The sequence below is a fragment of the Colletotrichum fructicola genome (assembly GCF_000319635.2).
Source record: "Colletotrichum fructicola Nara gc5 chromosome Unknown KSG_Nara_v1_contig08, whole genome shotgun sequence".
NCBI lineage: Eukaryota > Fungi > Ascomycota > Sordariomycetes > Glomerellales > Glomerellaceae > Colletotrichum > Colletotrichum fructicola.
In genome coordinates, this window is record NW_027094058.1 from 3,079,001 (window position 1) to 3,101,818 (window position 22,818).

The window sequence follows — 22,818 nt, forward strand, 5'->3', positions numbered from 1 at the left end:
TTGGCCACATGTCAGGCCTTGCAATGACGAAGTGAGGTTCGAGGGATGGCTCTGACGATGGACCTAGGTAGTTGGGAGATGTCTCGGCCGAGACTCCTTAGTCATCATGGATGTCATTCTTCGTTGGTCTGGCTTCAATTGGGGGGCTTGGCTTGACCAGTGTGTGCCGCGCGGGCCGGGCCCCCGACCTGCCGGAACCGGACCCGGCCGATCCTCCGGCTATTGAACTGAGCGCATCCGGTCCATTGCGGTCCAATTGCAGCAGTCTGCTGATGCACCACACCAATGGCTATTGAGAAAAAGGACTGCGGGGCCCGCAAAGTCGACAAACCCCCGAGCAGGATTCTCACGTGCTGCTCTCTGCGCAATTTTGGGCAAGGATTTCCGACGGGTGAAATTGCAAAAGTCGAAAAATAACATGAAGCGTCGCTTCTGCGTCGCATCGGCGTCAAAGTTACCCCCACTCAGGGACCCCGACCCCGGCGTAGTGCTACTGTCGTTTATCTCAGAAGGGGACTAACCCCGGCCGAAACCAACCTGGCCGATGGCCGGTGGAAATGTCGACATGTCATGACTCAGGCGCCGCTTAAATAACCATGCGTGGTCGCGCGTCTGGCCTGCGGCTATTGTTTTGTATTGTTTGTTGGATGTTGATCAAACGCTTTTAGCAACTTGACATATCGCGTGTATTGCGGAATTATTGTTATGATCAATTGAGTAAACTTCTCGTTATTTTTGTTAGAACGACGGAACCATGAAGCCTTGAGCCCTGAGCCTTCCGACCGAAAACCCATCATTCACGCGCGCTCTTGGCAGCTAACGGGGCCATGGTCTCCCCTTCACCGCCGTCATCGGACCCAAGCCATGATGCCGAGAAACAGACCCCGCAGGTGACTGACGTCCCCGGCAGCGAGGTGGAGAAAGGCGGGAAAGATGCAGAAAAACGCGGGGAAGCGGAGGAGCCTGCGTTTTTCTTGTCGCTATCGTCCTCCTCCGAAGATGACGGGGCCAATGAGCTACGCGGCGCCGCGAGTCCGAGGGCCGAACCTCAATCCGGAGGTGTGGACCGTGTCTTGAGCCGGGCGACTACAACGTCTAGCATTGGGGAAGGACCGCCGCCCGATGGGGGTGTGAAGGCTTGGCTTGCTAGTATGTAGCTGACGGTCTCAATCTGGAGGTGTGTTGTGTTAACTGGCGACAGTCTTCGGCACCCATCTCGTCATCATGAATACATGGTAAGTCTCGTAGATCTTCTTCACTACAGCCGTAGCTGACACCTTCAGGGGCATCGTGAACTCATACGGCGTCTTTCAACCCTACTACACCACTACCCTCTCACGTCCACCATCCGATATCGCCTGGATCGGCTCCTTCGAGGTGTTTCTCCTCTTCTTCATCGGCGCATTCACCGGCCGGCTCACTGACGCTGGCTACTTTCGGCCCCTGTTCATCGCGGGCTTCATCCTTGTAGTCTTAGGGATGGTCACGACCTCTTTCTGCACACAGTACTGGCAGTTCTTCCTCGCACAGGGTATCTGCATGGGCCTCGGCAATGGCTTTCTTTTCTGCCCTAGTCTCTCCACGGCATCGACCTACTTTGACAAGAAGAAGGCCCTTGCCCTAGGATTTGTGTCGATTGGTAGCTCGACCGGTGGTATGATTTATCCTAGCATGGTGAGGCAGCTGCTTCCCAAAATCGGCTTTGGGTGGACTATTCGGGCGATCGCGCTGGTGCAAATGGTGACGTTGCTCGTCACGTCACTCATCTTGAAACCTAGAATCAAGCCGAGGAAGGCTGGGAGTCTGGTCGAGTGGGCGGCCTTCAAGGAGTTGGAGTACTCTTTCTATGCCCTTGGGTCATGGCTGGTAGGATTCCCCGGGTGTTGGTAGTGACGTTTGGAGGCTGACCTGATACGACAGAACTACCTCGGCGTTTTCTTCGCATCATATTACATCGCCTCGTACTCCCGCGACATCGTCGGACTGAGTTACACATCCTCGCTCAACCTCCTACTCCTCCTCAACGGCACCGGCGTGCCCGGGCGCCTCATCCCAGCCTACTTCGCATCCTACTACATCGGCACGGTCAACATGTTCATCCCCATGTCGTTCATCTCCGGCATCATGATGCTCTGCTGGCCGGCCGTGTCCTCCGTCACGGGGCTCTACGTCTGGACGACCTTCTACGGCTTCTTCACGGGGGCGATCCAGAGTCTCATGCCCTCCGGCATCGGCACGCTGACGGCGGACCCGAGGAAGCAGGGGACGCGGATGGGCATGACCTTCACGCTCATCTCGTTTGCGGTGCTCATCGGACAGCCCATCGCGGGCGCCATCATCTCGGCTGAGGGTGGCAAGTACACGGGGGCGCAGGCGTACGCGGGGGCGTGTATGTTGGCTGGAATGTGTTTCCTCATCGCGGCGAGGATGGCGAGGGCGAGGAAGCATGGGAAGTGGTTGTGGATCAAGGTTTGAGAAGGTTGGTGAGGCATTTGCTGGTATGGCCGGTGTTCTTGTGATGGGAACCTGGTGTAGGAGCTCAGGTAGCATTTCGAGAATTTCAGGTGATTGGTGCTGCGTTTGGTATCCTCGTAGAGTCACCCTTCGTCCTTGGGAAGTGTGAGACGGAACCGAGCAATATCGTCTGGGTATGAAAGACAGGAAGATGTTGGAAGCCAGTTATTGGGCGATACTGCTGTTCCTCGTTGTCATCATTTCTCGTCGTCGTCCATTTTCTTCGTCCCCTTTGTCCGTCCCTTTTCGCCATCGTCGTCTTTTTCTTCGTCGTCCCTTTCGTCGTTGTCCCTCTTCGCCGTCGTCTCTTTTGACTGCCGCTATTGCTGCCTATTTTATTGTTTCCGTCGTCGTTGTCTCTTTCTCTCGTTGGGTCGGCCTCCTGCAGGGCCGTTGATCGGACGCCCGTTTGTCGACTTGGACAAGGCAGACAAGGGACCTACCCACCACACATCGGGAAGGCAGGCACCCTCCCAGGCTGCTCTTGCCTCGTCCCAGGAATAGAAGACCTACCGGACAGCATTGGACGCCCAAGGCTCGAGGCATCCATCAGACACTGGCACCAGCGGACTAAAGTGGGTCATCTGCCTCCAGCTTCCACACCACACAGGGCACTTCGTCGACTTCACCTTCACCTTTTCTTTTCTCCCACACTTTCGTCGCGTCTTCACCACCACTCGATTTTCGTGTGTTGACGCCTTTTCGAGAACCACCTCTCATCTCTTCTAACATTCCCTTCTCTCCCCAAAAACAAACACTACACATAAGCATACGACTCCAGAAGTTCAGATCCCCACAGCATCCCGAGCCGAGCGGCTGCAAACGCCCAAGATGGAGCCAGCGGCGGTCAACGACGCGCTTTTCAACCACTTGGTTTTGCCCGCTCAGCTTCCACAGCGCCAGGAACATGATCGACAGCTTCGTCTCGTCGAGGGTGCTCTCCTCGAGCGCCTCATCGGCGCCGCCACCATCATGAGCGGCAGCGAGGCAGACAACCCCTCCCACGGCCATTGGCAATCACTTCGCCAGACCCTTATCGCCTGCCAGCACGTCAATCGCGCCGGAAGAATCGACAAGTCCAGTCTGGTGCGTCGTTTCCAGAACCTCGACCCTTCGGGGTGCCTCATTCTCCATGTCGAAAGTCAGAATGCTGGCTTGATCGTCCGCAGAGCCCAGGAGTAAGTGTTTGCATCCCAGCCATTACAGCTTCCACGTCGCTAACAACCGTTCAGCCCCATATTCAAGGATTGTGTCGTATTTGAGGCCTTCGAAGCCTCTCCTCGCAACGAAGACGTCTTGGCCGCCAAGGCCGCCCTGGTCTGGGACTTTCCTGGCATCGCTGTTGCAGTGCCTTACACCACCTTCAGCGACGACGACTTTCAGACAAGCGTCGCGAGCTTCATTGAGCAGGCCTCGCTTGAGAACACCAAGACCTTTGCCGCCCATACGTTCAAGGCCGGCGCCATTGTCTACGAGTACCGCAACACCGGTGATCCGTCAATCATCACTTCTATGCTCATGGCAATTCTCGAGGAGAACGGTCGCAGGATTGCTCCCACCCTTTTGCGGAAGCGAGTACGGGACGACGTATGCTGGAACAGAGCTGAGAAACCCTGGCGTCGACTCCCTCTGTGGTTGGTCATTCGCGTCGGTATTCAGCGCTATCTATCCATGGCGTTGGATGCAGAGTCCGGTCGCCTAGAGTACAAGTTCTACATCGCCGTGGTCCTGTCCAAATTTCTTGACGAAGCGCCCAGCTACAACATCGGCATTGAGAGAGTGCACTTCCTGAAGAAAAAGATCTGCAGACGTCTGGTCAAGCTTGACCTCGACAAACAGCGCTGCGTCAACGATTCCATCGTCTCTCGCTACGGTTTTCTCTTCGATTTTCTTGGACCCAAGTTCAACAAGTCCATTGAAAACTGCAACAGGGTCTTGAATGTCGCTTTGGCTCAAGAGAGGGCCTCGTTGCACAAACACATTCCACTGCTACCGCGAAAGGCCGCGGATGCCGATCTTCGCTTGAGCCTTCGGATCAGCCGTGCTCATCTCCATAACGCCTTGGAACGATTCAAGATGCCTCGCCACCGACGAAGGCAGCAGACAAGGCCCAATGAAGGTCTTGCGGAAGCCGCCAAAGACCATCTCAGCCACTACGCCCAGTCATACCACAAGCTGATTGATAGAGAGCTTGAGCTTTCCCACTTGCCGGGAGAGACTTGTTCCGAAATCGCAAAGCGTATCACGGACTACGCCAACATGGCTGTTCCACTCTACGAGGGCAACCCCGAGCAAAAGAGTCAGATGATCTTGACAATTATGGAGATGTGGCAAAGGATGGACGCAATTGCCTGTCACTGGTTTCCCCTCCTTCAGGAATTCCACCCTGTTCTACATCCGCAGATGCTCGATGTTCTTCTGCTGCCTCAATACACCGATATGGCTCGGCTGAACACGCTCCAGCTCCTTCTTTCAGACCGTGTCAAGCGGGCAAATAGTGAACGTCGGAACATATTCGAAGACCCATCTCCAGGATGCTTCGGTGAGCGATACTACTCTGAATCAGCAGACGCGTACAATTTGAAACAGTTACACGAATCAATCGTGGAGGTGGCAGATGATTTGCGAGCTTCAAAGGAGTCTGAGTGGAAGAAAAAGAGCCAGAGGTACGACGATCTAATCCGCCAGATCGACACCAGTGTTTGCTCGTACCTGAGAGATGACTTCGATCTTTTGGGACGTGAGCAGCATGACCCAAATTGTCCCAGATGCTCCAAGATGTGGAGCGCCCAGAAAATGCGGATTGCCATCTTCGAGGACCTCCTTCCCTCGGACCCAGTCGTCACGCGAGCAACAGTCTTTGAGCTCGCCTGCCCGAAGGAGTTCGCAGTGTACCGCGAAACAACTTGGTGGATTCTCCGGCAACTAGCCGCACCATTCAATGACGAAGGAAACCCACCTCGTTGCTTGCTCAAGGACAATCTGCAGCTGAAGCCGTTCTTTGAGCCAAATCGGAGCAAAGTTGGCCTGGCATCTACCACCAAGCCATGTAAGTAATTCCCCACTATCAATGCCTCCGCCAATGGTTCACTCCCGACTTATGTCCTGCTGTGAATGCTCCAGAGGCCGGGCCTAACAATGAAGTCGCCATGCTAACCTAGTTGTCGTCAGTCATTACTACACACTACACGTCAGTTCCATTTCCAGTAGAGTGGCAAGGAAGCCGGGAGGGTGTCTGCCGTCCAAATGGGATGAAGCTGGGAATGTTTGACGAAGCAACTTGCACTTGGCCCGGAAGACTCAAATTTCGTCCCACGTTTGCGCACCACGTGGCTCTGACACTCCCAAAGTCCTCGCCTTTCAGCAAACTGTTCGAGCAGAGGTCTTTCGCCCCTGGTGCTCCTGGGCCATCCTCCTACGAGATCATGGCCAGCCAATCTAGCTGTCCCGCTGGCGTCAACGTTCATGAATACCTGGCGATGCAAACTCTGATGTCCGGGAAAGCACAGCGTTGGCTTGCTCTCTTGACCGAACTCGGATCAACGAACTTAAACTTCTCCAGCGAGGTTACTCTGCTGGTGGTTTCCAACCTTGTGTGTCAGAGCGGACCAGCCGATGACGATGGCATCAGCGGCAATGACACCGGCGGTGAACGCGGGAGAGATGTCCTGCGGAAAGTCCACAAAATATTTCGCGAGGAGCAATTCTGCGATCGGCTTGTGGAGCAACTGATCATTCGACTGGACAGCTTGGAGGCCAATTGGCGCGAGACATACCTGATGGACGTCGTCATCACCATCCTTTTGCGCACCCATACCCTCACTGCCACGAATCCGAATGCCTCGCTGAAAGCATTGAGTGCTCTCATTCGAGCACGTCAAATCTGTCTGCGCTGGGTGGAGATGCTACGAGCAGAAACATACAAAGAAAGCGATACAGAAGCAGCTCGAAGATGCCAGCAGTACGCGTTGTGGGCGGCAATTCTCTGCAAGAGAACATTCGTTATTCATCGCAGCCAGGCAACCCTTTTGGACGAGCTTTCTCTCCAAGCATACATCGAGTGCTGCATTACTGTGCAAGACAACCTGGTGGTAGAAGTCGGCGCCCTGCCCCAGGTGCTCCAGCATGCTGTTGTCTCCGACTTGAAACTGTCATATCGTCTCGCATCTTTGGTGTGCGCCTCCATCATCCAAAGCCCAGACGTCTTTCGGTTGGCTATTCGAGCTGTCTGGCCCGAGCCCGAAGATCGCCCCCGGCAAATCTACAACCTGTGCTCACAGCAGCCCTCATGGGTCGCATGCGACATCCAAGAGAACGAAGAAGGCAACCTTGTTCAAGTTCACTACAATTACGTGCAAGGGCTTCTTCTGGTCGACAATAAGCCTCTTGGAAAGCTTCCCAAGGCGCCCGAGCACATAGAAGTCCTCAACGAGCTCTTCGGTGATCAAGCCCTGCTAACGTTCCCTTCCACCCAAAAGGGGATGGATTACACGCTGTGCCTCACACCCCGAAATTATCGTGTCGACGTGGGATTTGAAGCCGGAAACATGATTGTCCGCGCCACCAAAGGCAATCAATATCTCCAACTCATTCCAAGAGAAGTCTTCCGGACAGAGACATCGTGGGATCTTCCAGGACCGCTGTTGGACGACTGCTGGCATTGGCTGTAGGTCTCTCCACTCTTCCTCTTCCAATCTATTTTGCTAATGATATGGTAGTGATTTGAAAAGCGGCAAAGTGTTCATCACTCACACTACCGACATCTGGAACATCCACCTTAGGAATTGGACGCTCGATGTGCATCGCGGAGTCTGCCAAAGATCCCGAGGTTCAGCAGGATACGACAAAATAGTCGATACCTACAGCCCTCTTTTCAACCGTGTGGGCAGAATTTTCGATGGCTTCGAGCACAAGGGCCAGATTTTGGTGTATCAGCCAGCTTCAAGACATTTGGAAGTGGAGATCAGAAGACTTCAGCTTCTTTTCTATGTCAACCCTCGTCAGGTCCTCCAATCACCCCAGCTTGGTTCTGAGATCGATCTGGATCAGGACGCGGGAACGTGGTACGGGCTCTGTAGCAAGCTTGTCTTCCGAAACCCGCGTGATCCCTCACAAAGAAGCATTCTGGTTCCCGTGGGACCATTCGAAGCCAGGCGAATCGAAGGGAAAGACATCATGATCGCTCGTACACACCCTACCGATATGTACGGGCGGTTCAACATCAACAAGTCCTTGGGAAGATTGGATTGCGCGGCGGAGCCCATGCTACTCTACATGAAAGCCTTGCTGCATGCCTACACGTCTTCCGTTTTCCCTGATCCCCTCACTGGAAGAACAGGTACAGAGGAAGCCCTTCAGTGGTTGTCTTCCGGAGTCTGTCAGCCGTGGCAGGTTCTAGGATCTGCCCACGTCAACCTGCTTGCTAAGATCGCTCACCTGAGCCCTCGTCATGAGTACTATCCGGAAGATCTCCGAGTGATGAAAACGGACATGTGGGACGACAGTGCTACTGAGAGCATTCAGCATGAGAGATTCAGACCTCTTGTTGAAAGGATCTTGTCTGTTTCCGACGAGCTTCACACCTTCTCGCTTCTCACCTCGGAGACTAGCCTTGTCGCATTGCCTGCGCCTGGAGATGACCATCTACGGCATAGGGCCGAATCACGGAGACAAGCCTTTGAGCGATGCTTCGATGACAGGACTGAGCCAATTGGCATCTCTGACCAAAGGTATCGATCTCGGGACTGTCCTTTGCCCTCCAATACCCGGCACTGCCAAACCCTAGAGATTGCTCACCTCATTCGAACCTGGCCAGAGCAGCTTTCGACAACATCATCTCTGTCCATTCAGTTGTCTATGGGTAGTAGTGTTGGAGGCTTTAGAGAGGCTTACGACAGGGTGTCTCTCACTGATCGTCTGGGAGTTGACGTATTGGAGAACTGGGGATCTCTTGTTAAGGCATGCCGAGAGCAACAAAGCCCGTTCGCTTTGATGTTCGTCCTGGCGCCGATTGCCTTCAGCTTCAAGGTGGATATGTGTTTGATCAAAACGTTAGCTGCCTTTGCAGTTTTTGACGAACTGAAAGTTATCGAGCTTCCCATGTGGGAAAAGTACGAGAACTTCAAACCGAACCAGCTGCCTCAGCTGGAGCAGTTGATGCGCATCATCGCGCTTCACAAGATGCCACCGCCAAAAGATGACGGGGAAGAATTGCAGCAATTTGCTAGCGCGAAGCAATTACGCAAGATGAGAGAACAGAGAGACGCCTGGGAGCGACGATCAGATGAAGATTGCAAATACTTGGCGAATTTCTTGCTGGCCCAATGGCCGTGCGAAGAACCAGGGGTTGCGGAACTTGCTAAATCACTGCTCATCGATGTGGGAGCTGCATTGAAACTTGTCAGGGTTGAATGGAAGCGACTCTACCAAAACATGGATCTTTCTATTCATCTCGATGCCGTACAAAACGTGTTGGATCGCAGACAGTCCGAAGTCGAGTACGAGGCTCCGGTCTTCATTGCTTCCGAGGAGCTCTTCGAAGAGCGTCTCCGAGGAGGCGAGATCTTACGATTGAGAACAGATCTGCTCCAAAAGACGTTCCCAGCATTGCAAAGCATCGATCCAGAGTCAAGAAAGCCCAGCAACCAGCCTGCCAAACTTGCAACCAAGACAACGCCTGCTGCGAACGAGGCCCGCCATGCAGCCCACATTCGGAAACCCATCACCTTGCCGTCCTCCAACGTCCGAAGCACCGGAACGAATGTCCTCGCCCCCAGCTGGATGTCTTCAAAGACCGCGCTTATTCCTTCCAGTGACTCGACAGCTGAGCTGAAGCAAATGGTCGCCTCGTTTTCTAAGTCCCCGTCGATGGTGCGCCAAAAGTACGGAGAGGATTTGCAGAGAAGTCTGGATGCCTTTGTGACTAGGAAACAACCCAAAGAGTCGACAAACCATGAACCAACTGCCTTTGTGGCAAGGGAGGCGTCCTTATCGCTAATGTCTATCCAGCGCCGATTCGAGAAGATTCAACAGGCCCTTGAGAAGCCCGACGATACCCATTCATCTCAACAGCTGTTTTGGCTCAAGGCTGGACAGTTGTGGCCTGCAATCACTCACGTTACGCTATTAGAACAGCTGAGATCAACCGCGCAGCCCATCACGTTCGGTAAGTATGCGAAAGAGACGTTGATTGACTTTGGCCTCGCAATTACGAATACGCAAAGAGACCTCAGAATCAATGATTTTGTTCGTCGAGGTGATGCTGGAAGGTACAAAGATGAGATGAGCAACCAGGGACATTCCAATTGGCAGCCTTGCGACCACCCAGATTGGCTGCTCTTGGAGATTGAAGCGAACCTTCTCATTCGCCCCGATCAGGTCGATGTAGCACTGGCTACGATTTCTCCCGCCTCGGGAAACAATTCCGTTCTTCAAATGAACATGGGTCAAGGTAAGTTGACTGATTATCTCCGCCTTCTTTCCATCTGTCGCTTAGTGGCATACTGACTGTGTCTCAGGCAAGACATCCTGCATTATCCCAATGGTTGCCGCAGCGCTCGCCAATCGGCAGAACCTCGTCAGAGTGGTTGTACCAAAGGCTCTGCTCCTCCAGACGTCGCAATTGCTTCAAGGTCGCCTAGGTGGACTACTTGACCGTCAAGTGCGCCACCTTCCGTTTTCCCGACGAACACCCACCGAGGAGCATATCATTCGGGCGTACCACAGAGTCCACCGAACTATGATGAAGGAAGCAGGGGTGATGGTATGCCAACCAGAGCATAACCTTTCATTCATGTTGAGCGGATTGCAGCGCCTTCTTGACAACAGAGTTCCGGAAGCTGGTCCCATGATCAATGTTCAATCATGGCTTCGCACTCGGTGCCGTGACATTCTCGATGAGTCCGACCACACATTGGCTGTACGAACACAGCTCATCTACCCCTCTGGTTCGCAAACTACTGTGGATGGCCATCCTTCACGATGGCAAGTCACTCAAGCTATTCTACGACTTGTTGATCGTCATTCTTACGGGCTGACGAGTGCATTCCCCAACTCGATTGAGGTGGTTCGACGGCCTGGTGGTGGCTTTCCTCTACTTTTCTTCCTCCGGTCAGATGTCGAGGAAGAACTCATTCGCGGCCTCACCGCTGACGTATTGAGAGGTACTGATGGAATCCTTCCGGTCCAAAGTCTAGAAGCGGCGGACCGTCTTGCGATTCGGGAGTTCCTCACAGGCAAACCCCGGGACGTCACTCTGCAGCGCATTCGTCAACTCTGTCCGGATCGGCCCGCTGTTCGCCAGACAGTCTATCTTTTACGGGGAATTCTGGCGAATCGGATATTGATGATGACTCTGAAGAAGCGATGGAACGTCCAGTACGGTCTACACCCTTTGCGCGACCCCATCGCTGTGCCCTATCACGCGAAGGGTGTTCCTAGCGAGCAGTCTGAATGGGGACATCCAGATGTTGCTATTCTGTTTACATGCCTGGCTTTCTACTACGACGGCATCAGTGTCTCGCAGCTCACCCAGTCCTTGGAGCACCTTCTCAAGTCCGATGACCCATCGGCTGAGTATGACAAATGGACTCAGACCACCGAATCGTTTCCCGAGTCCCTCAAGGCATGGAACTCCATCAACGTAGATGATGATCTGCAGCTTGTCGAAATTTGGAAGGCTGTACGGTACAATATGACAACCATTGACTACTTCATGAACAACTTCGTCTTTCCTCAACACGCTAAGCAGTTCAGAGTCAAGCTTCAGTCCAATGGATGGGATATTCCACTATTCACGGTCGACACTCCCTCCTCAAACAATGGAGACAGCCAAGAGATTTCCAGGGCTCTGACAACTGGATTTAGTGGCACAAATGACAATCGTACGATGTTGCCTCTGACGATCAAGCAGGAAGACCTTCCCAGCCTATCTCACACGAACGCTGAGGTCCTTACTTACCTTCTACATAAGCGATCTCGTGAGTGTCGCAAGATTGAAGGCTCGGGAGGGGAAAGAGCGACTGAATCAGACCTTTTGCAAGAGCTCAGGCGACGGGACATCAATATCCTGATCGATGCAGGAGCTCAGATCCTGGAGATGGACAATGTCACCCTTGCAAAGAAATGGCTGGAAGTTGACCAGCGAGCTTTCGCTGCTTTGTTCTTTGACGAACAGAACAAACCATGGGTCATTCAGAGAACTGGCAGAAAGACCCCACTACTTGCTTCGCCGTACGCGGATGACCTCAGTAGATGTTTGGTGTACTTGGACGAGGTAAGATGACGGTCATGTCTTATGTTGGAATTTCAGCTGAATGACTCTAGGCACATACTCGAGGAACGGACCTGAAGTTTCCCCCTAGTGCTCGAGGCGCACTTACTCTCGGCCTCGGTCAGAGCAAGGACCATACCGTTCAAGGTGAGTGAAGGGAGCCGTCCCCATGTTATGGTTTTGGGAAGAGGCTGACCCATCGCCAACAGCTGCCATGCGACTGAGACAGCTGGGAACTACCCAATCCGTCACGTTCTTTGCTCCACCAGAAGTATATCAGAGCATCCTGGATTTGCAGTCTAAACCTCTTGGTGCCACTGTCGACTCTCACGACGTGTAAGTACATGGATACACATGCACTGGACCACACTGACCGTGTGCAGAATTTGCTGGCTGTTGGACAACACTTGCGATGGCATTGAGCAATTGCAGCCCCTCTACTACGCCCAAGGCATCGACTTTTGCCGGCGCATGCAGGCCACCGTTGAACATCCCGAATTCCTGCGAGATAAGGCCCAAAGGGAAGACTACCTGGCCACAATCAAGCAGAACGAGCAGTTCAGCTTGCAGCAGATGTACGAGCCCAAGCGAAAGGTGAAGGGCACTGGCGAGTTCCGAGCTGGTTCGAACCTGAAGATCAGATCTTTTGTCAAGGAGCTCAATACGAGACGCAAAGCATTCCAAGATACGGGTCGGGCTGTTCATGCTTCAGCTCTGCAGGAGGTCGAGCAAGAGCGAGAAGTGGCATTCGAAGTGGAGACTGTTCGCCAAGTCAAAAAGCCCCAGCACTACCCAGCGCTGTCGTTCCCGGGCCTTGCTCAAGATATTGAGTCGTTCGCATTGAACGGAAGAATTCCCGCTGGATCTCAGAGCTTCGTGCCAGTTCTCAAGTCGCTGGCAAAGACGGGTACGGGCAAAAAGTTCAAGGTTGCCGATCGATCAACACAGGCACGGCTGTTCGTTTCCACAGAATTCGAGCGAACAATCAAGCTCACCTTCGACTTGACAAATGACAATTTCCTGGTAAGTACATTCCGCAAAGCTTTCATGTTGGCGGCAGTTCTGACAAGTGATTTACAGCGCAATGTGAATTGGATTCTTTGGAGCGATGTCAATGGTGTCGCTCTCGTCGTTGTCCCCGAGGAAGCCGAGATGCTTCTGCCTCTTATCAGAAACAAGGGCCCCAAGCATATGACACATCTCATTCTATACTCGGCCCCCGTCACCCGCAAGATGCTGCATTTCGGCAAACTTGACTATCTCAGTATCCCGCCTCTTGCTAAAGACTGGGAAGCGCCAATGTGGTTGAGGGTTGAACTAGGATTATACGCCGGACGGCTCTACTTTGAGTGGGACGAGTATGCAGAGATATGCCGCCTGCTCGGTATTGACGAGACTTCTCTTTCCGAAGACATGGAAGAGTCTTCTGATGAAGATCTGGAGAGGGCACAGCTTGACGGAGCAGTCGAATCTAAGCCGTCGGCCAAGCCAGCCAAGACTGGTCTGACACCTCGTCCATTGACATTTTGCCAAGAATGGCTTGCTGCTCGACGCCGTGGTCAGGACTTTGTCTCTACCCCTATGGGCTTCATCGCCCAGGGAAAGCCTCTCCAGGCTACCCACCCTTTCTTCCGCAAGACTGATACGGAGAAGAATGACAAGCTTTTCGTCCCCATCAGTCGCCAGAAGGTTCAACAGGATGCAGATGATCAGCCTCTGGATGATTTCGGTCTGGACTACATGGGCGAAAATGAGAACGCAGACAGCGATGCTGATGACGACGAAATCGAGTACAACGAGTCGGAGATGGGCAGCGATGGCGAGGACCCTCAGGTGGAGTCAGATTCGGAGTATTGAATTAATCGGATGGGATACTTGCTCAGAATGTTGCTTGATCTTCCGTGTCAAGGGATGGCAACGTGGAATGTTCTTTCATTGGTGTTCGGATTACTTCTGTATGATACCACTTGCATGCTAGCTCAGATCGTCAAATTGTCTTTGTTTTCACGATTCGCGGTTCTTTCTGGTCAGCCCACTTGTCTAATAGTAGTAATGACGAGCAGTATGATGGCTGCGATGGATCAGTAGGCGATCCTGTTTTATTGTTTGCTTCCCACGAGAACTTGGGGACTTGGGTTGCTCGACACAGTCTGTGTCTCACTCACAAGGCCATGATTCTGTCATTCCACGTGGACAGCAAGGCCGAACGGCGAGGCACTGAAGCAGGAAGATCAAGTCAAGAGCACCCAGAAGTACGGCGCGAGAGCAAGACAATGTAGTAAGATGAAGCGGGACGACGAAGCGGGACGACGAAGGACGACGAAGAACAGAGACAACAGAAGCAATGGACCTCCAAAACAATTCATTTGACATGCTAGTAACATACATCAGGTAGGTGCAAGTGGCCCATTTCCTCCTTTCTCATGCTCCGACTTTCGCGAGTCTCCCAAGAAATCCTTCAAATCATCACTGTACAGTCGTATCAATCACCCTTCCGCGAGATCAAAGGTGCTTGCTGACCCGAGATGGCTTCAAAAGCCTCATGCCCAAGGAGGTCCAGTACCAGACGGGGCCATTGTCAATGGTGACAGCGTCCACTCCAGTCTGCTGGCGACAGGTAGCGGACTCGCAGTCGTTCTTGCTCCAGCCGACAAGGAGGTCGTCGGCCCACCAGGTGCGAGGTTGGCCATCCACGCGAAGTGTGACGGTGATGGAGCTCAGACCAGAGAAGCCAGTGGCCTTGAAAACGGTGAGAGGGCACTCCTTCATCGCAGGGCAGGAAGGCACCCAGGCAGTCTGGCTGGCGAACTCCGTCTCGTTGCTCTGTGTAGCGTTCCACTGGTAGCCCGTGAACGTGAACTCGCAGAGCTGGCCGGCGATGCGAGAGTCGCAGCCGAGATTGATGCCGTAGAAGTCGAATTGGAAGCACGGAGATGATGCCGTCTTGCCCATGCCAATCTGAGCGGTGTCGCCAGAGAACCCAGTCGTGTTGGAGAGCATGGGAGGCACGAACTCGACGAGGCGGCCGCCAGAGGAGGGCAGGTACGGGTCCGAGGGGGGAGGACCGACGAGGAACCCCTTCGAGAACCAGAAGCGGTGGTAGGGGTTGTAGACGGGGCCAACCGAGAGGTCATCAAACTGCAAGTCTTGTCAGCAATGGCCAAGGACGCCGGACGACAATGGCGACAAAGACGACGCAGGACGACGCCGGACGACAATGGAGACAAGGAAGAAACTTACGTCCAAGGACAGCGTCCCAACCTCAGTGGTACCCGTGCACATGGGGGTCGCCGCCGAAATCGGAGCAGTTGCGTTCTGGCGCTTCTGGAAGGCACGACGCTCGAGGGCAGCTCCTGCCGTGGGGGTTGGCGTGGTCGTAATTACCTGAACCAGGGTGCTGAGAACCAGCGAGCTCTGGACGTTGCCGCCGGCGCTGGCAATGGTGCTTGCACTCACAATGACGCTGGCGCTGGCGCTGGCACTGGCACTGGCACTCGTACTGGCGCTGGTACTGACGCTGGCGCTGGGAGGGCTGCCACCCGCGGCGTTGCCGGGGTCTGCCGGGCTCACAGTGATGACCGAAATGGAAGTGACCAGGGACTCGAATGGGAAAGAGTAGGTGGTTGTGGCTTCCGAAATGACGTTGACCAGTGTGCTTGTGAGCAGAGAAGAGCTCGTCTCTGTCGAGCTTGGAACCGGTAGGCTGGGCGAGATGGGTTCCATGGAGCTGACTGCCGTCGGGGTCGGCTGCGGTGTAAGAGTTGATGTGCAAGAGCTGGTGCTCGCTGCGCCAGGCTGAGCAGAGCCAACGGCAGTGGCGGCGTCAGTTGGAGCAGCAGGTGCGGCCGCATCGGTCTGGGCAGTGGGCCACAATGTGACCACAGAGGGAGAGCCGAGAGGACCAGGAGAAGCAGTTACTTGCGCTGGGTCGCTGTATCCCCCAAGAATGCTGCTAGGAGAAGAGCCAGCAGGAACAGTGACCGTCACAGGTGCTGCGCCAGCGGGATCCTGAGAGTCGGAGCCAGCATCTGAGCCAGAACCAGCTGGGACGGTGACGGTGACAGGCGATGCATTGCCAGGACCCTGAGAAGCAGAGTCTGAGCCAGAGCCGGAGCCGGAGCCAGCTGGAAGGGTGACTGTGATCGCAGAAGGAAGGCCAGCTGAAGGAGACGAGTCGCCATAGCCACCAGGAATGGAGTCGCTCGGAGAGATAGTCTGACTCAAGATGGAACCAGGGCCGCCCGGAACATCTCCGGCAGGAGGAGTGTCAGAAGTCATGAAGACGGTGACAATTGAGCCCGCTGGAGAAGAGGCGCTTGGCTGAACGACGGTGATGGTGGAAGGTCCGACAGGAACAGCTGGTCCGGAAATGCCAGGAGACGAGGGGTTTGGCTGGATGACAGTGATTGTGGCAGGGCCAGATGGAGAAGAACCAGGGGCGCCAGGAGGCTGAATGACAGTGACGGTGGCAGGGTCAGACGGGGCAGAGCCAGAAACGCCAGGAGGTTCAATGACAGTGATGGTAGCAGGGCCAGATGGGGCAGAACCAGGAACGCCAGGAGATGCCGGAGGCTGTGAGCCGCCAGTCGCAGGAGGTTGAGGGAATGTGAGAGTCAGAGTGGCGATGATGGGGGTGCCTGCCGTGGGGTCCTGAACACCTGCCGGCATGGTGTAGGTGGTGGTAACGACGGTAGCAGGTGGAACACCATTGCCAACGCCCGGAGGGAATGAAGAAAGAAGCGTCTGAAGAGAGTAGGAGAGACTGCCATCAGGGCCCGGGACCATTGTGGGAACGACAACGGTGCTAACAGAGCCACCGCCAACGGGAGCCCCAGGGGTATTGCCAGAGTCCGTCGCAGAGGGAAAGGTGACGGTGAAACAGGTGACGAGAGCGTCGACTGTTGGAGTGCCTCCCGATCCAGGTCTGGTGTTGTACAGAGTGGTGCTGAAGACGACGACGCCGTCAGAGTTGGTGCCAGGGTCCGTAGGGTTCCAGGGGAAAGAAGGAGGAGTTTGTCCAGCAGGGAAAGTGTAGACTGTCGTTGTTCCTTGACCATTGCCTCCTGGAGCGCCGGGGGTAACTTGGCCGCCAGTGAGGGTGGTAGCAGGAGGATTGCCATCGACGTTGCCGGGGATGCTGGCAATTGAGGAGTCGGGAGTGGGAGCGATGTAGACAGTGGACGTGATGATGGGGCCAGACTCCCAAGGCTTGGGGCCTGTGTACTGAGAGCTGCCAGGGGTGTAGGCGTCGATGGTGATGGTGGTAGGAGGGAGAGAAGTGGGCTGAGCAACGACGGGGATGTAGACAGTCTGCGTGAGGGTAGGGCAGGTTGAGGCCAGGGCAACGCCCAAGGCCGCGAGGCCGCCGATGACTCGGGCTCGCATGTCGACGAAGACGCTGAAGGACGCTAAAGGACGACGAAGGACGAAGAAGAACGCCAAAGGACGAAGACAAAGGACGAAGACGACAGAAAAGACAGAGACAAACGAGGGCGGGCGCCAGAAATGAAGGATGGGATGAAGAAGAGAAGAGGTCAGAGGATGATGGGAGAGAGAGGGGATTTAAATAGATGGGGGAGGGGGAGTGATCGAGGGGCAGAGGCAGAGGCAGAGGCAGGAGGGACCTCCTTCCTCGATCTTGCAGTCTGAAAGTTCTGGGAAGGAAGCTTTCGGGTCACGGGAGGAGCGCACTGCAGTTGCCAACCTCACACTCTAAGGTAGATGGAAGGCACGGCGGGGCATACGAAGGACGTGAGCCGGGCAAGCACCAGCTCACGGAAGGAGAAAAGAAGGTTGGACATCATGTCAAACAGCAACGAAAGCTAGAGCGCACAATCACATACTTTGCAGGCCAGTGAAGAGCCGACGGAGGCGAGCATACTTGGGGAGGGAGAACTTCGTCCATAGCAGATATGTCGTAGCCATCGGTCATGATCAAATGCGGCACCATATGGCGTCCTCCAGAGGCACATGAAGTCCTCACCGGTCTGACCATGCGACTGCCCATTGAGGATTGCAACTGCTCTCCGGAAAAGGTTGGCAAGTACCTGTCGCTTTATGTCACTGTGAACAGGACCGCCTGGAATGGTTCAGTCAGTCAGGTGGCCTGGTTTCGAAACCAGTGGGGCAAGAGAGGTCGTTGCCTTCCGCAAGTTGACCAGTTGTTGAGGGAGGCACGATTTCCGTGGGAGGGTCCTCGCCTCACCAGTCCCATGGACTCACCGTATCGCAAGAGAAGCGGGCAGGAAGGAAGCGCGCAAAGGGAAACAGGTTGGTCGGGGTGGCAGCCGCGGCGAGGCACATGCACTGTACCCAAGTCAAGCCGGGAAGGAGACAAGTCCGGTGCCTTCCCAGGAAAGAGCTGCTCCCCACTTCCTTATCAGCCATGGAACAGGCTGGAATCTGGCCTTGGTAGGAAGGAAGGAGAAATGAGGTGCCAAGGCAGGAAGACAGATGGAAGGAGAGAATCGCGTTTGGGCAGGGCAGGTCACCGCGTTGGAGAAGGAGGAAGAACAGAAGCAGGAGCCCGGTGGTCCTGGGTTTGGTGAGTGGCTGGCGATGACCTCGCCGATGAGGTGGGCTTAGCACAGAATGGCTGCATGCAGGAGGGCTATGGTAGAGGTTGAATTGAAGTCAATCGATTGCTTGCTTGCTGGTATTCGAATTAAGGAATGTACTTCTCCAGTCTAGACCGGGTCATCCTCGTAGGGAGGCGGCGGCAGCAACGGCTCTCCAATCAAGCTCTCCACGGCCTCCCTCCTCTTCTCGTCCTCCATTCTCGCCGCCCAGAGTGCCGCGCCCGCCGATGTTGTGAGCAGGAAGAAAAAGGACAGCACCGGCACAAGCTCAAGAAGCATAGCCACCGTGCCGAACCACACGTACTCCCATGTCCTCGACGATATCTCCCTCTTGGACTCCTTCTTGCTCAGACCCCGCAGCTGGAACCATCTGTAGTGGGCAAGCTTGCCCAGTCTCGTGCCCGTGATGATGATGAACGCCGGCGTGCCGACCACCGGGATGAAGTTGAGGGGGAGAAAGATGATCAGTTCGATGATCTGGACCATGCTCCAGGGCGTGTAGATGGCAGAGGTCGTTGGCTTGCCAAGCATCTTGACTGCGGTCGGGGCGTCGGGGAAGAGAATTCGGTGCGGGGCAACGAGCTCGGTATGGGACTCCTTGATGAGGGTGGCCTAGCACGCATCGTTAGTTTTACTTGGAAATGCTCGTTTTTGGCTTGCATGGAAGACTCACATCGAAGACGTCGACTCGGCATTCGTCGACAAAGAAGCCCTCAAACAGACCCTGGATAATCACCACTCCTTCTCCCAGGACAAGCACCACCGCGTTGACCCATGCGCCCCAGCCGTGGAAGATGGCCAAGAACGCGAATTGCGGCAGGAAGGCAAAGGTGAAGAGTATGAAATATACCAGGAAGGATATGATGGATAGCGGTAGCAATCGGCTGAGGAAGAGCGGGTAGAACTCCTTGTTTCGCAGAAAGTACCAGATACCACGCAGAGGGTACGATGCGGCGATGCCGGCGCGCGTTAGGTAGCTGACCGGTCGCTCGACAGGGCGAAGAACGACATCGACGCGTGATGACCATGCCGACTGCTGTGATTCTGGCATTTTTGTAGTGGCCGTCAGGCTCGAGGGGTACCGTAGGAACGAGGTCGTCGTCGGTTTAAAGTTCACATTGGTCTTGCAATCGCTTGGACGCGACTCTCAGTGCAAATGAGTGCGCAAGTCGCTGCCTACGTCATCCGACGCGGCGTTCTCTGATTGGACAACGGTGTTGACATGTCCCACTCCTACCTGCAGGGAAGGCCTTGTTCGAGCTTGGGGAACCCGCGGTCGCGATGATCACTTGGCGGAGCACAGCTTGTCGGGAGCGCCAGCCACCAACGGGCTACTGCCAGCCAACAGAACCGAGCTGAAAATTAGTAAGTCGTCAATCATTAGAAAGGCAGCACTGCAAACTCCCATTCACCGATACATTTCCAAAAGCTCCAGAATGTTCATTTGCTCCACTCTTGAGATCTCTATCGCGATTCCGGTTTCTTTCGGCATAATAGTTGGCTTCGGGTATTCTCGAAGTGCGTTTACAGATGGCTCTCTAGACGCATTTCGGGCCGCGAGAAAGTTGATGTCGGTGACTGACCTTACCAGAACGTGGATTTCCTAGATTCACCACAAAATCAATATGCATGGTCACCTTGCAATGCTTCCACGAATGACTTTTGTTTGAATTGGCCGAATTTAAGGAGATCCAGCGTCTGCACGGGCATTATTGGGTTCATAGCACAAATTCATGGCCGCCTGAAGTTTATAGCTGGCTAGGAATAGTGTTTCAACGCCCGAATTGGGAAAAGCCGCTGAATTGGATTTGATGCCAATTCCCAACGGTCGGTCAAAGACAGGCAGGCAACAGCGCAGGATAGCAGCCATCTGCAAAATATTTGTACCCCTATGGCACGAGGCGTCTGGAGTCTTGAGATCGAGAAGCCCGTCCACGGAGGTGAAATCTTGAAAAATTGCTTTCTGAGAGTAACCTAGCCTACCTACACCTGGAAACTTGAACGGCTCTGTTCCAGAGATATGTATGTGCCATTTGCCTGGTATTATTGACCCGTACACACTGTTATGTCATCCTGTGTTGAACCTTTTGAGGAACTCGTGAGATTGAGCGTAGGACCTCTTCCTGCACCCAAGATCAAATTGAATAGTCTAGGAGTCCGAAGGTTAGCGTGAACAAGTCTCAAAAAGGTGATAAATTGAGTCTCTTACTCGATGATGGATTCCTAGATTTCTCATATACGTGGGCTGCCTAGTTCAGGTAACCAGACAGGACCACCACAGTATGGCCAACCACAGGCCAGGACAGCCAATGCCGATGAAATAGATGAAAGCATAAGCCTCAGGAGTGCGTTGAAAGGTAGGCAACCTTGTGGTAGAAATGGCAAAACCCAGGCCAAAGATGAGTAAAATGCCCAGCAAAAGAAGCTCCACAAGACAGATGCCATACGGGGACCTTGATACGCAGTCTTTGTTGTTGAATTTGACCCGTAAAAGTTCTGGAATGTTTGACGTGGCTACTATCCATCGCAGGAGAGCGAGAATGGGTCGTGAAGGAATATATGAGATGCTGATGCGTGCGAGTGAGATGGTAATCCGCGCGAAAAAGATGTTGAGAAACCCCCATAAGGAAGTGATGCGTAGCCACAAGACGCGTGGCCACAACCATTCCGAGTCACTGATGCGGCAGGCCAGCTCGCCGGTGGTCATATTAGCCAAAGAATTTACCATTGTGCGGTGATGACATATGGTGAGAAGAGGTCCAAAGGTAATAAGCCCGCGGAGTGGCTTAATCTAAGGGTGAGTGGAAATCGATTCCAATAATTATTAATCTTCTGAGGATTCAAATTTATTAATAAATCTGCCCGGAATTATTTAACAACCGGGCATGGGTCTGGCTGGTGCCTTAGTGTATACTACAGGCCAGAGTTACCAAGGTCCTCAGACTCCTCACTACCCTGCTGGCCATGAAGGCCATTTTACCACAAGCAGACTTTTGTGGAATCACTTTGAGATACCGTTTTTCCCTGGACTTTTAGAAGACACTGGTTTACTTGCTTACGTATTCCCATTTCTCGGTTTTCCTGGGATGGGACACTTCGCTACTAGCTGCCGTTACCAGGATTCAGACTGGAATGGCACAAGGATCCAGATTCTGGGCCAGACGGCCTACCACTGAACGCTCCTTGGCTCATTCCCAAGCTGAAACTTTTTTAGGACGTTAAGACACCGCTTCAAGAAGCCACCACAGAGCTGGCGAAGACCTGTCTCATCGGTCCCAGAACTCAAACTCATCTACATACCCTGCTGGCTTCTTCTTGAAACCTGAAATAGACAGTTGGCAGGAAAGAGATGAATGTTTGGCCGTCCACAAGAAATAGGCCCCGCGTCAACTGCAAAGGTGTGACGCAGATTGTCCTGGTACGGATCGGAGATAATTAAAAACAACAAATTTACAAAAAGAGGCACGTATTACTTTGGAGCCTCTTTGGAAATTCTAACCACTTCTCCTCATACATCAAGTTATACATTCAAAGTACCTTCTTCCAGCATTTGCCTCAAACTTTCAGAAACAATGATGGGACAAGTTGATATACTGACACTTGGTTGGATCTTTCGTCAGTTAGCTTGGATATCATATTTCCTGGCTCCTTTGATGCCTCGGCGATTTGAAGCTTTGAATGGGACCCATAGCTTCATTATCCTCTCTGTCGGCATGTCGATTTCGGAGTACGCTTACCGCGAGCTCATTGACTTCGACTATCACACCATAATATGCCCACCCACAGTAACGCCCATGTGCCAAAGCTCTCAGGCATATGTGTCGCCGAAACGGAGGTTGGACACATTTGAACATGCCTGGTTACAATTAAGAACGTTCGGCAAACTCCAGAAATTCAAACGCGGTGACCGAATCATCGAGGACGTCTACATTATCAACCCGGCCCTGATGACCAAGGAGGAATTCGACGCCCATCTCCAGCGTGTATGCGACCTGCTACAACAACCAGATGCTCGAGGCTCTTTGACACAAGCATATCGTATGCAGACAATCCGAAGGAGGTTGTACCGACATATCATGGGCTTTTCGACCCCGCAACCATTCTGGCAATTTCACGTTTCAAAGAAGTCAAGCATATTCGATACAAGCAATACACTGGCGAAGAGCTGCTTGAAGCTACCAAGAAGAAGTAGGAGATAGTAAGAGCATCACACATTGCTGCACACCTCAAGTAGACTACAGGTTTCTTAGCAATGCGGCAGCAAGTACGGCGGGATGGGGACGAATGGCAGTAGTTTGCCTCCCCCAATAGCATCTTCAACACCTTCACTATTAAAAGTTTGAATCACTGAGACAACTCTTTTCAATATCTACCTTCAAGCGTTCTTAACAGCTGTAAGGCCGCCTGTGTCAACCGAGTACATTAGGAGCAACCTAATTAAAACTCTGGTAGAGG

At 53.6% G+C, this 22,818-nt stretch overlaps 4 protein-coding genes across 4 annotated transcripts; 2 read left to right on the forward strand and 2 right to left on the reverse strand.

The window, feature by feature from the left end:
- Positions 1 to 827: 827 nt before the first annotated feature.
- apdF-3 (Aspyridones efflux protein apdF) lies at positions 828 to 2,475 on the forward strand (the record flags this gene model as incomplete). Its single annotated transcript, XM_032026125.1, has 4 exons — positions 828 to 1,149; positions 1,202 to 1,235; positions 1,284 to 1,866; positions 1,921 to 2,475. 4 exons carry the CDS (start codon positions 828 to 830, stop codon positions 2,473 to 2,475), a joined length of 1,494 nt encoding a protein of 497 aa, XP_031877314.1.
- Positions 2,476 to 3,345: 870 nt separating this feature from the next.
- Positions 3,346 to 13,642, forward strand: CGGC5_v013915 (uncharacterized protein; the record flags this gene model as incomplete). The annotated part of the gene is made up of 10 exons (XM_032026126.1): positions 3,346 to 3,692; positions 3,747 to 5,563; positions 5,676 to 5,704; positions 5,865 to 7,180; positions 7,233 to 9,964; positions 10,032 to 11,788; positions 11,839 to 11,932; positions 11,995 to 12,121; positions 12,169 to 12,808; positions 12,866 to 13,642. 10 exons carry the CDS (start codon positions 3,346 to 3,348, stop codon positions 13,640 to 13,642), a joined length of 9,636 nt encoding a protein of 3,211 aa, XP_031877313.1.
- Positions 13,643 to 14,251: 609 nt separating this feature from the next.
- Positions 14,252 to 17,170, reverse strand: CGGC5_v013916 (uncharacterized protein; the record flags this gene model as incomplete). The annotated part of the gene is made up of 3 exons (XM_032026128.2): positions 14,252 to 14,254; positions 14,306 to 14,923; positions 15,026 to 17,170. The coding sequence occupies 3 exons, from the start codon at positions 17,168 to 17,170 to the stop codon at positions 14,252 to 14,254; spliced, it is 2,766 nt and encodes a 921-aa protein (XP_031877335.2).
- Positions 17,171 to 18,471: 1,301 nt separating this feature from the next.
- CGGC5_v013917 (uncharacterized protein) lies at positions 18,472 to 19,414 on the reverse strand (the record flags this gene model as incomplete). The annotated part of the gene is made up of 2 exons (XM_032026129.1): positions 18,472 to 18,975; positions 19,037 to 19,414. The coding sequence occupies 2 exons, from the start codon at positions 19,412 to 19,414 to the stop codon at positions 18,472 to 18,474; spliced, it is 882 nt and encodes a 293-aa protein (XP_031877305.1).
- Positions 19,415 to 22,818: the final 3,404 nt, after the last annotated feature.